This window comes from Ornithodoros turicata, chromosome 2, assembly GCF_037126465.1.
Source record: "Ornithodoros turicata isolate Travis chromosome 2, ASM3712646v1, whole genome shotgun sequence".
Lineage (NCBI taxonomy): Eukaryota > Metazoa > Arthropoda > Arachnida > Ixodida > Argasidae > Ornithodoros > Ornithodoros turicata.
Window position 1 is genome coordinate 140,897,418 of NC_088202.1, and position 13,165 is coordinate 140,910,582.

General features: G+C 44.9%; 1 protein-coding gene across 1 annotated transcript in view; it reads right to left on the reverse strand.

Annotated features, from left to right (window-relative positions):
• Positions 1–13,165, reverse strand: part of LOC135385101 (cubilin-like) — a 129,939-nt gene that overhangs the window by 115,546 nt on the left and 1,228 nt on the right. Inside the window, exons 2-8 of the mRNA XM_064614277.1 lie at positions 9,904–10,036; positions 8,261–8,308; positions 6,782–6,874; positions 6,218–6,262; positions 2,138–2,176; positions 1,865–1,966; positions 684–787 (exon numbers count right to left, since the gene is read on the reverse strand). Coding sequence (XP_064470347.1) covers positions 684–787; positions 1,865–1,966; positions 2,138–2,176; positions 6,218–6,262; positions 6,782–6,874; positions 8,261–8,308; positions 9,904–10,036 — 564 coding nt within the window. The remainder of the gene's footprint in view (positions 1–683; positions 788–1,864; positions 1,967–2,137; positions 2,177–6,217; positions 6,263–6,781; positions 6,875–8,260; positions 8,309–9,903; positions 10,037–13,165) is intronic.

The window sequence follows — 13,165 nt, forward strand, 5'->3', positions numbered from 1 at the left end:
ACAACGGCAAGCCCTATCACCACCACCACCACCATATCCCACTTATTTTTACGAAGAGGAGATCAAAAAGATCCCGACCCGCTTGGAGAAATGCATTTCTACGTCGGGAGACAATACAGAAAAATGATGCGCCATTGAGTGATTTCTTACTATAAATGAAAGATATATAAAATGAGTCTCAGTTATATTTGATCCACCCTCGTATGAGTGCTGGTAACTGTATAACCATATTCCACAATTTTGCATAACTTCGCGGATTCTGCATGACAGCTTGTGAGTAGAATTTTCTTTTTCTATTATTGTGATGTGTATCGATATGTTTTCTCATTCTCGTTCACAAGATCTCGTAGTCTACGTCTTCGTTTTCTGATGGTGTCACCAGGTAGTGGCATGGTGGCGTTGATTTAGCGCTGCCACGTGGAAATCTGTGGTCTGTTCATTTATGGTCTGAACTCATCACATACATGTCCATTCATCAAGTAATTAGCCGATTATCGATCCTTAATAAATGAAAATTGATCTAGAAGTCTGTTTCAAGCAAAAACGCACGGTGATTCAGTTTTCAGTGGCGCAACTGCTGGGGAAGGAGGCAAAGTCTTTTATAACCACCGCTGCCTGATCAAAATATTCAGCAGTTCATTATGCAGGTTTACAAAGTGTGTACATTCTCAGGGGATACTCACATGTACCCTCCAGGAGTGTTGATGCAGGTTCCTCCATTCTGACAACCCAGGTCACTATAAGCGTAACGAGAGCACTCGTCCACGTCTTGTTCGCACTGGGCACCCTACCAGAAAAGGATTACCGGAAGCTGACTGGCTGACCAAAAATGACTACCAGGCTACATGTCCAAGAGCCACGATCTCAACTACGGCGCGGTAGCTGATGTTGTAGCTGTCGCCACAACCATTCAGGACAGCACCATCGATACCAATCTTGGTAGCTCCCACGAGCATCCGAACTTACTACTTCCACGTGACCATCAGTACAAGACACCAAACCACATGGCAACAGGTCTGCCGTCTGTCTCGTCCGTCATTGCTCCCCACAATATAATCATATCAAGAATACTGTTCAAGAAACATATGCCTGGACAGAGCTGTCCCAAGGACACCGGCCCGTTTCAGAACACGCCGCTTCCAAAAAAGAAAAAAGAAAAATCTTATGGTCGTGGGCCATCTGACTCCTACTTTAAAAAATATGTGTATCCATTGAAAATGTCGCTCTGCAGAGACAAACGACATATATCTCGTTATAATGGAACGCTTTGGCCTCGAACCTTAATCGTCAAATGGATATTTGGAGACAGGCCTTTCAGTATTGCGGTCCGTTCCTCTTTCTGGTTGAGGCTTTTACGAGGCAACGGTTTTAAAAGCTTATAGGCGCGGTGACAGTATTCGCGGATTTCTTAAGCAGCTGCTGCTCCCTCTGCTGTTAAACTTAAATTTCAGGTTGATAATGGTACAAATAACAGGCGCATTAATACAAAAGATATAGATCTAGTCAGTGCTACGCAAGGTTTCAACTTCCCCTTTAATGGTCGTGTTACACGAGCAGTCTTCGGGTATCCTTGAAACCGTCGGCCACTGAACATGAGTGCGGTGCCATGCAGCGTATAATATGCCGACCTGCCCGGGGAGCATGACTCCAATGCTCCTATGGCAGGTTGCCACGATACACGCTTGGTGACCCTACGCGCGAAGGTTCAATTATCCTTGACAACTTATCGTGTAACAGGGCACGTGAGAGCTAGGGTGGTGTTTTCTCCTAAGATAAATAGAAGGCGTTTTATGGCAAAAGGGCAAGGGCGCAGGCCAGCTGGTACATGGTCAAAAATGCGTGTACAAGGCGTTTTACGTCTTACCTCCCAGTTCTCACGACACAGACACTGGTACTTTTTGAAGAGATCGATGCATGTGCCACCATGTTGGCACGGATTGGAAGCACATTCGTCCTGCCGTAGATCCTGGATATTACGAAGCAAGGTTGATATTGACAATATGTACCTACCTCCATTCTGTAATTAAGGTCACGTTAATTTCGACAAGAGGTGGCGTCAACTGTCTTCGGACTTTTACGTACAAGACTAATATCATTATCGCTTTATTCCATGGTTGATAGCATTAACTCAACTTACCGTCCCCAGAACGGTTACACCAGTTATGGGATTCACCACCTGGAATTAAGGGTGCCTATGTAACATGTGTAGACTGCAATAAGATACGAAATGTACGAAGGGAGTCATGTCCATTCACTCCTCAAGAAAGAAAGGCCGTGCGTCAGAAATAATATATTATTCTAAATAGTAGTACTACGGACTTTTGTTCTCTTACAGCTCTGTCTTTCTAGGTGTACTGCCAAACTCTCTCTGTAAACATATACGAATAGCATCGCAATCTTCCATACTAGTATGATAACATGAACAAGCGAGCAGAGCCGTTATACAGGTGGTACTGCGTGACGTACAGATATTCCAGGACAGTCGGATTAGTTTACGATCAATCCATGTCGATCCAATGGGGCATGTCTGCAGACATGGCATCATCGCTTGGCACTGTGATATTGAGAGTCGTTGTGACCACGTCCAACTGTATAGTGCACCATCATTACGTGACATCGCAAATTTTCGTCGCGGCTTCGAACACAGGGGTTCATAAACATTATTAAGTCTTCGACTGCTAAGTGCCGGTTCAAAAGACAAGGATATCTGGGATATCTTCGCCGCCATCTTGCACTTGCTCCGCCTCACATCAAACTCCTATCTTATCGAGCATTCGTACTACCCAAATTAGAATACGCCTGTGCTGTTTGGGATCCACACCAGGAGTATTTGATACATGCCCTGGAATCAGTTCAGAACAGGGCCGCACGCTTCATCACCTCCAATTATTAATCGGATTGTAGCGTCTCGGGACTAAAAGAAGACCTTGGCATGGACCATCTCACATTCAGACGAAAGGTCTCCCGTCTGTGTCTTTTCCATAAGCTATTCTATAACAGAAACACTCGTGATCGTCTTCTCCCCCCTGCGGAATACATCTCTTCACGTCACGACCACGCTCACAAGATTAGAACCCCACAATGTCATACTAATTCTTTCATGTACTCCTTCATTCCTAAAACAATTCGGGACTGGAATCACCTGCCAGAGTCGATCGTTTTTATGCAAGACCCCGCCCACTTTAAGGCTGCCATCACCCAACACTACAAAACATAGCCTACATCTCATGATCGCTCCAGCGTCACTTTCCGCCACCTCTTTTCTTTTATTTTCTCACCTCGACCGTCTTTTCCTTTTGCATTCATCCAATGTCATTTCTAGTGAGCACTGCGAATCTATTGTTTTATATTGGTTGTACATCTGTTGCAATATTTTTGCTATTTGTTTGTTTGTTTTTTTACATGCTTGCTTTCCTTGTCTTTTTCCTTGCCCCTCCGTTGTGTAATACCCCCTTGGGGGTCCTCAACATATGTAAATAAATAAATAAATAAATAAGGTTGGCACAGGTCATTGCATCATGACGTACATGCTTCGTAGGCCTGATAGGAGCATAGAAAGCGCAACCTAGGAATGCAAGCGGACACAACAAGGGTAATACGTAACAAGCAATTGGCTATAATCATGTGGGTACAAGGTTGACCAGTACTTTTCCTTCAGAAAAATCGGTGAGTAAATGTAATTAAATAGGATGATGAGGTGCATTCCTTCTCGGGTCAGTAGCATGTTCAGCAACGGTACCTATCATGGATACCTATGTGTCTGTTGGTATAGAACAGTAATGTATACCCGAGTTCCTTGTGAAGGAGAACGTCAAACCAACTGAGGCTTTGCAGAGATTACGGGCACCGCATTGGGAACCAACGACCTCAAGCGGCAGAGTGTACGAATGATGCAGACAGTTTGGCGAAAGACAGGACTGAGTGACGGATGAACCACATGGACACGTTCGTGCGACTGAAGTTCCACCAGTGAACATCGCAGGCGTTGAGTAAGCCATCCTCGAGAATCGCGAGTAACAGTTCCGTGGCACTGCAGCCCCTCTTAATATTAGAGTCGGCAGTGTGGAGGCAATCATCCGCGAGCATTCCGCAATGTACATCACTTGAGGCCAGAAAGGAGCGCTGCTGAACCAGTTTCAATCCGAAAGGGACATATTTTTGCAATCAGTGATCACACATTTGAAATATGGATGGACCTTTTCAACCCAGAGACAACAAGAAGCAGCAGAACAAAGAAGAAGAGAATGGCGACGTAAGGCTTCACCGCCGCCGAAGATGCAGCCCTTCGCTGGAAAGTCATTGGCAAATGTCATCTGGCACATGTCGGGAGTCGTCCATGTGGGCTACTTGGAATAAGGGGTAACGATTAACGCCCAGTACTACTCCGCGTTGACAAAGGGTGCCACGTAAAACTCACTTCGCAAGAAAGGGCCTGGAATGTGGTCCGGAATGGTCATTTGTCTTAATGACAATGCCCTGCCTCACCCGGCGAGTTTGACTGTGGCAGCCCCGGCCGAAATGCGCTGGGAGGTTTTTCTCGCCAAGTTGTTCACAGCCTAGATTCAGCCCAAAGCGATCACCATTTGTATGTGCCCCTTATGGAGCACCTTGGAGGAAAGACGTTCCACACAGATGAAGCCCGCCAGAAAGGTGCCTGCAGTGACTAAGACAGCAGCCCATTCCTTTGTACAGCGAAGGTACTGTAGCAGCCGCATCGCCAGTCCCTGACATCCAGCACCTGCTCCGTGGCTAGAGTAAGTAAACATCCTCGGGCCAGTTCCAACAGTATCATAGAGTTGCCACAGCGATGTCACTGGTGTCTAGATGGCAGATGCGCACGGTGAATACATTGAAAAACTGACGTATTTTTGTCTTTCCGGATTTCCCATTGTATTTAAAGAAATAAAAGTTTCTGTCCATCTCGATCTCGAGCCCCAATTCTTAAAATCGTGGACTGGATCTCGGCAGGGGAGAGTACAAATATTATACGGCTGTCCATTATTCCTGGCACAGTGTCGGAGATTTCCGGTGCACGTAAGAGAAGCGCAGCCAGTCGAGCTTGTTTAGTACTACCCTGCAGCACATTCAGCATATCGTCACACAAACGTTGGCTTCACTTTATACGTGAACCCTGCTCCTCATTAGAATATTATAATCCTTTGGCGTACCCATTGCAAGGGCAATGGGTCTTGATGACTGGTCCTGAACAAGGACTACGACCGCATGTGCCGCCACATTTGTGAAAACCTTGGGCGATGAAAGTATGACGAAAGGCCGCTACAGTGATGGCGTGACGTGCTCGTGACGTTTCTCACAGTTTAAGACGAGAGTGAAGTTTTTCATAACCTTCAACATGGCATCGGCTATTACGGCAGATTGCTTCAAAGTTGTCAAAAACATCTCGGCTTTTCTGAATAAAACGTTTACAGCTGTTCGGCCTAGTAACAGGACGTGCAAGAACAAGGCACACATAGACGAACAGCCCTTATCGTGTTCCTTAAAGTCCACCTTAGTTCTTAGCACTCTTGTTGCCCTTTGTGTGACAATGCCACCGTTCTGTTTCGATGTCTTTCCCGTGTAGGTCGAGAGATTGCTGAGACCAGTTTCGTTGAAGGTTCTTCCGATAACGGCAGCCAAGCGTACGTAACCACGTCCCCTTTCGAGGATACCTTTGTTCCACGTGACTTCCCAGATTAGTTTTTCAACTGTTTCTGAAACAGCCTCAGTTGCAAGTTGAACGCTATTCGTCTGCCCGTCCGTGCGTCCGTCCGCGCGCGCGCGCGCGCGCGTGTGTGTGTGTGTGTGTGTGTGTGTGTGTGTGTGTGTGTGTGTGTGTATGTGTGTGTGTGTGTGTGTGTGTGTGTGTGTGTGTGCGATTTATCCTTGTGCGTTCTACTCTCACGTAGAATTTCAACCAACACGCCCTTTATGTTCTGGAGCTCTTGCTTAGAGCTCTGTTTCGACCATTACTCACAAAAAATTTAAGTTTTGTTTTGTGTATGATCACACTACGAGGCTGTTCCTCCAAATATCCGAACCCCTCCCATAATACCGCTGTACAACATCATCGTAATATCACGACATCATGTCAACAACGCTGATATCACAACAACAAGTCTGTAGAATAGTTCAGATATAGAACCATACAAATGCATATCGGACTTTGTTTTCAATGTTCTAACATAGCTCGAAGATCGATATATTTTGCCGTACTTACACTTCGCTGCAGCACTCGAAGTCTTCGTCCCTTGATGTTGGATACCTTGGTTGTAGAAGTGACATACGTTATACCACTTCTTCAATTCACTATCGCTTATCTCTTATACTTATCGCTATCACATATACCACCTATATCACTTATACTTATCACTATCACTTCTATCGCTTCACAGCTTCATAATATCTTGTATGCTAATAACATATTGCTAGTATAGCAAGATAACTTCTCTTCTCTCGATCTCTTGATCTTCGCCCAACCTTGTAACAGCTCCGAAGATATAATCACCGAAAATCGGAAACCCAAAATACACTGACGACGAGCTTGACCTACAATGACAAATGTGACTTACGTGGGACTTACTGACGTGCGCATACTACAAGCGCTTGGTGAACTACTGTTTGAGTTATAAAATGAGTTAAGTGCCTCCAGTCAGATAGTTAAATGTTCAGTTATGAGAGTCATTTCGTACACCGTAGAAGTTCACAGGAAGCATGTGTGACTATTATCATAATACAACGTAGAATAGCGCTTGTAGGAAGACCGTTCAAGATCAACACATACCTCTGAACGTAGCGAGTTCGTACTATTCATGAGGCCCAGAACCTGGCTTTGTAGGCTCTGGACACTTGGAATGATGTTCGACAATGCACCCATCTGCGGAGAAATATAGATTAATTTACGTTGACACACGCAAAAAAAAAAAAAAATACAACGATGGAATTTCTATGGTACTTGTCTTTCTCTACTGGCCGCGATATAATATGGCCTGTGGTACACACTATGACGACACAACGGGCACTCTTGGAGACAGCTGTTTCAATCTACCTGCTTTCATCGATAATGCCTCAATAGATAAAGGCGTTGTGCTGCACGTCTTGTTACTTTGACTTCATTGTCACTGATGTTTCATTATAAAATATGGTCTGGGACAAGAATCTCTCTAGCTGCGTATTCGTCCATCTTCTTTTATTACTAGACGAGTAGTTTCTAAACGAGGGCGTAGTTTGGGCACAGATACACACTCTGCGTTCCAGCCTTGATGTTGCTCTGGGACCTGTACTCTATTTTCATTGACGTCAGTGCAGTAAGCAAAGCTCGCACAAGTATTTTGCTGCAAAGGGAAGATGGGCCCTCATGGCTTTAGCACCCAAGGAAGAGCGTGTATCTTCCTGCCTAACCTGCTCAAAATTACGGAGCTTCAGCGGAAGTCGTTGGTGTCTGTTTTTCAAGTTCTCGAGCCGCTTCGCAACACCCCTCAGTTTGGGACGCACTGTTGTACCCATTGAAAGTTGGTCCGCTATACAGACAGGGCATGGCGCTACCGGCGGCGTACTCTGCACGTCATGGCGTGACGTCATCGTTCACTTGCGGGCTTTCACGAGGAAGTGAGGGGCTTCTAGACGGTGTACAGATGGAAGACCTTTCTCGCGCCGTAGAAGGCGATTATCGTTCTTGCCCATAACGAGGACGCGCTATTTGTTGCACAATCCGACGAAGATTAAAAATTCTTTAGAGGAACTTTCACTGCCCCTTTAAGTTCTTCGAGATACTCCTAGCTGTACTGCCTCATGTATACGTATTTCTATATTCTACTAGGTTTTGACACTATAGTACTACTTTCTTAGCCCTTACGTATACGTGTGCATTTGTACTGGGCGTGCGTATTGATGTACGTTCCTGCCGTACTTGTGTGGCGCTACGCATTTTACCGTATGGAAAGTGAACGTTCCGATGAGTTAAATAATGCATCTGCTATCTGTAACCAGCAAGCTTGTTCTCATATACATATACTCGATGAAATAATATGGTATTATTATAATGAGCTTTAGATTCACCTTTAAACGCATTTCATTTCGGAAATGCAGCACTTTGATTCGTGCTAAAATTCGAGATCCAGATGCGCAAATTCAGATAATAAGAAAGTAGACCTCAAGCCAAGTAAGAACAGAATAACTAGGCTGTGTAGCGGTAAGAAAAACGTTGAAACAATTCACGAGTGATTTCTGATATGATCCACATTGTCACGGAAATTCTTCTTACCTGGTCCGTGTCGAGAACCGGTGCCAGTCTTGCGTGAGCATTCTTCACCTGCATGGACAGAAACGTGACAATACGTCTTGAGAAAATTACAAGGCGCGGAAATCATGGTCACGTTTTTATTTCTGACACAAAGTGACACAAAGCGTCGATGAATGGAAACAAAGTGAGGTTGCCATTATAAGTGCTAAATTATTAGTTAACGTCGCAATATTCAACGAGTAAATCGGCACTTGGCCCGACTTTATGCCAACTAAATATAAACGAGGGTCATGTGCATCGATGTAAACACATATGCCAAGCGTTACAGTAAAGTCGGGTAAAAACGACCGGGAAAAGGACGCCGAGGTAATATTGCCACGAATCATCATCGCGAAACTTCCAGGGCAGGCACGAAACGGTACATCTCATCCCGGCGCATGCTGAAGAAGGAGAAAGAAGCTTCCAGACACATCGCCTGCTGCACGTGCTGTTTCTAAACTTTTCGGCGCGACGCTTAAATGCTTGTGCGCTCCAAGCTGGAGCATTCATTCTTTGGACTCACTTGTGTTCAGAGAGCTATCACTCTTGTGTTTTGCTACCAAGTAGTCTAATAAACCGTTCGCTGTTTATTCGACGACTCGCCGACCCATTTCGCTTCGTGACAATATACACGAAACAGCGCCTTGAGCTCTGCGTGACTCTCTATACAGTGTAAACAATATAATGGGGAAGCAATATCAGCGATTTCCAATTTGCTCCCGCAGTCTTTGCATATGCTACCTAACTTTCGCATGGAAGTTTGTATTGTCGTTAAAGAGGGTAAATACTTGTGGAGGCAGTCCCCTTTACACCGACTCTATCGTACATTCCAGGTAACAACGCTCCAAAGTGAAGATTGCATTTCGCACATGCCATATACGATGCGAACAATTTTGAAACTCCGGAAGGGTCGCTACGGGGCGCAGTATAAGTCCCAGTGTGCTTTCAAGAACTTTATGTGCCACTCACCTCGATCATGATCAAAGAGCGCCACTGCAAGCATTAACCAAGGTGCTCGTATGAAATATTGAGAACAACCTTTCGGTGCAGCAGCACCGAAAGGAATACTGCCCCGCGACCTTTCGTTAGCAATCGAAGATACGTTCCACCAATGTGGGCCACGTTAACAAAGATGTATGAGAGTCTCTACATTTAGTGGTATTTGAAGTATTTGAAGATACTGAAATGTTTGTATGAGCTATAGCCGTGTATTGCTGGTCTACATAGTCTACGAGTACAATATCCCTGATGTTTTTTTATTTTATTTTATTATTTTTTTGCATTGCGTGTATCGCTAGTCTACGTAGTCTACGAGTACAATATCCCTGATGCTTTTTATTTTATTTTATTATTTTTTTTGTATTGCGTGTACCGCTAGTCTACGTAGTCTACGAGTACAATATCCCTGATGTTTTTTATTTAATTTTATTATTCTTTTTTATGTTCTTGTTTTTTGTTGTTATCCCTGATGTTTGTATTGGCTATAGCCGTGTATTGCTAGTCTACGTAGTCTACGAATACAATATCCCTGATGTTTCTTTTTTTTTTTGTTTTTTTTTGTTTTTTTTGACGTACAGCGAAATACAAGAGGACACTTTTAGTGAAAGGAGAGTAAAGGCGCTCACCGTATCCAACATGGCGGCTACATCTTCGCCGTTGAAGAGGATTCTACCACGCCCCGACCCCGTGCGAAAGCTGATATTCTTTCCCTGAGCTGTGCTGATAACCAGGTGGCCACCTTCACCCGCCAGTTTTGGGCTGCAAAGAAGCAGGCACGGGGACATTGACTGGAACATATAGACTTCCCCATCGTAGAGAACTTCACGAATCTTGAACGGCACGATAGTATTTTGTAGGGATGTGCCAACGGAAATCCGCGAATTTACGAATCCTAGAATGGTGGGCAGGCATTCGAGATTCGCGAATCCGAATCTCACTGCCCAAAGCGGAGAATCGAATCTTTAGAACCGACCAACCAAGCCGCGGTGCCGCCGAGTGAGATTCGAACGTGTGACACACGCGACGGTCTTTTGCCCTTGCCACGGGCGCGGGGTGAAACCGATTGTGTGTCTGCCGTGCTCGCGAACAACAGAAAAAAACAAAAAGAAGAAGAGATTACTAGAGTGGTCGCTTTAGTGGCCCCTACACTCTTAAAAATGAACTTCACCGCATAGCACGCCCCTAGCCAACCATCACCCCGAATGACAACGTTCTCGCCCTAGATTTGTTGAAAACGGGAGGAGGAGCCTATTTTGTGTACATTATGCACGGCACAAAATAGGCTCCTCCCCCCGTTTTCAACAAATCAGGGGCGAGAACGTTGTCATTCGGGATGGTGGTTGGCTAGGAGCGTGCTATGTGGTGAAGTTCATTTTTAAGAGTGTATGGCTCCAAACGAAGTATTGCGGCATCCCTGAGGAGGTAAGCGATTCAACCAGCTTGTGGTTAGACGTCTTGCGTACGTAAGTGTACGAACTATAGCAAAATATTCAATACTCTCGCTACCTCTTCGAAAGGACTCCACACACACGCCCTTCAACGCAACATGAACCACTTGCTTAATAAATAAACAACCAGGAGCTTCGAAAATCAGTGATTTCGTGAAGATTAAACTGCCAGGGGCATTGACTTCCTGTTGATTGCCAGGTTTTGTTACCTCAATGGCTTACTCTTGTATTTTGAAGCTTGATTCCGTTCGGGATATAAAATATTAAAATATGAAATGAATCGGTGCACGCGATGACCGCAAATAGCGGTACCATTTGTGGAAGTCGCCACAAAAACGCCGCGTCGGCCAAAGAGTGTCGCATATTAAAAAATGCTGTAGAAAGTATTAAACTATGACGAACGTTATTTCCGATAAGTCCCCTTTGTAGATTGTCGGAAAGCGAGATACCAGCGCACGTAATGGTTAACGCACGCGATCGGCAATCGAGAGGTGCGTGATAAGATTCCTGCCGCTGTCTGGCTTTCCTTACGTCTGCATATTTCTTTCGAGTGTTCATTGACGTGTAGATAGTTGATTGTATATGATGTACGTAGTAGAGTGTACCCAAGCAGCAAAATGTACTGGAAGTCGAGTGCAATAGGGGTGCACGGTATGTGTCTTATCCATGTTTTTTAGTTTCAGGGGGGTGTTCAAGACCTTCCACCAGCCCGTCCACCCCCATTACATTCGACTTTCAGTACATTGTGCTGCTTGGGTGCGTAGTAGGCTGTGAACGTGCGCTGTCTAGGTGTAATCTCAATCCCACGATCCCGTCTCGGAATCCTGGAACTCGTCGAAAAAAAAAAATCTGAAATCCCGGGACCAAAAATGGCACGGGATTTACAGCACTACTAGGGAGTGACTTACAAGCTTAGTGTACCGTTCAAACTGTCGGGTATAATCAAGTTAACAAACAAACAAAAAGGAACAGGTATTTGTCCAATCCTGACAGAGGCACGATTACTTTTTCCACAACCGCGTTTCTAAGATGGGAGTCTGCCTCCGTCGTTCGCCACTCTGAAGAACTATTCGTCTTACTGGTCAGACATAGAGTAGCACCGATGCACAATCCCAGATTCCAGTGTCATATGTGACATGCAGCTGTCTTATTTTTTTGTTTTTTGTTTTTTTTTTCATAACAAAGTTACACAGGTTCTGCGACAAACACAACGATTAAGCGTTACGAACTTCCCAGTTGCAATGATTGTCATTTCGTACTTGATCGTGTTCAACTTTAAATGTGGTGCAGGATGATTCGAACTCTTCTCTGGAACGTGTGACGTCATTCTCTAGGAAACGTCGGCAATGATAAAAGCCAACTAGAGCATAGCACATTTGGATACGAAACCGAAACTATACCACGGATTTCGATTTCTGCACCGTGTACCCCTATAACGGTCTTCATTTTAAAAAGGAACAGAAATGTAGTCCGCCAGCTACATACGCTGTTAGAGATACGGAGACACCATAGCGCGTTAGGAGAACTACTGCAGCGCCTCCATGCGCCCATATGTGCCATCAATAGGGAAGTGGTACAGAGGGCTCGCGTAGTGCCATGCGGCCGGTCCAAGCAGCCAATACGAAAGCAGGGTGAGTATGATGGGTTATATTATATGGCGGAGGAGGAAGAGTGAATTCTCTGTGTCCAGCCGTCCTATCTGCGGCGCGGTAATATTTTGAGAGCTGAGGGACTAGATCTCTTTTCATGGTTCAGTTCGACACGACTATAGTTCCCACTATCCCCTGGATAATAACTAATTAGCTTTGTTCAACCGTAGCGGCGTGCTTTGCGAAGAAAGCTATGATATTGAGCGACGCCACATTGGGTGAATTAATTTTACTTGTCTCGGCCAGGATAGATCCCGTTCAGCGATGCGACACGTTGCCGACCGATCCACAGGGGCGCCATTGCTGCACAGATTTCTTTAATTGCTTGTCGAACAGCTTTGTTATTCACCGTTTTTTTTTTTCATTTTCTATCTGTAGATGCGGCTTCTGGCTCTACCAGTTGCCGTACTAGATATTTATTTACTTTCTACTACTAACTACTCCTAGTACTACTATTTGTTGCGGAGAACGTCTTCGTCTTTTTTTTCCCCTTCTTATTTTATGAATACGTGACGGTGCACGCAAAACTAACATTGCTTTCGTAAGGTGAGGTGCAGATGTGCACTCTTAAAAATGAACTTCACCTCATAGCACGCTCCTAGCCAACCACTATCTCGAATGATATCGTTATCGGCCCTGATTTGTTAAAAACGGGAGGCGTACGCCTTTTTGTGAAACTTATGCGGTTCATAATTGTCACAAAAAAGGCGTACGCCCCCCGTTTTCAACGAACCAGGTCAGATAACGATATCATTTGAGATTATGGTTGGTTAGGAGCGTGCTATGAGGTG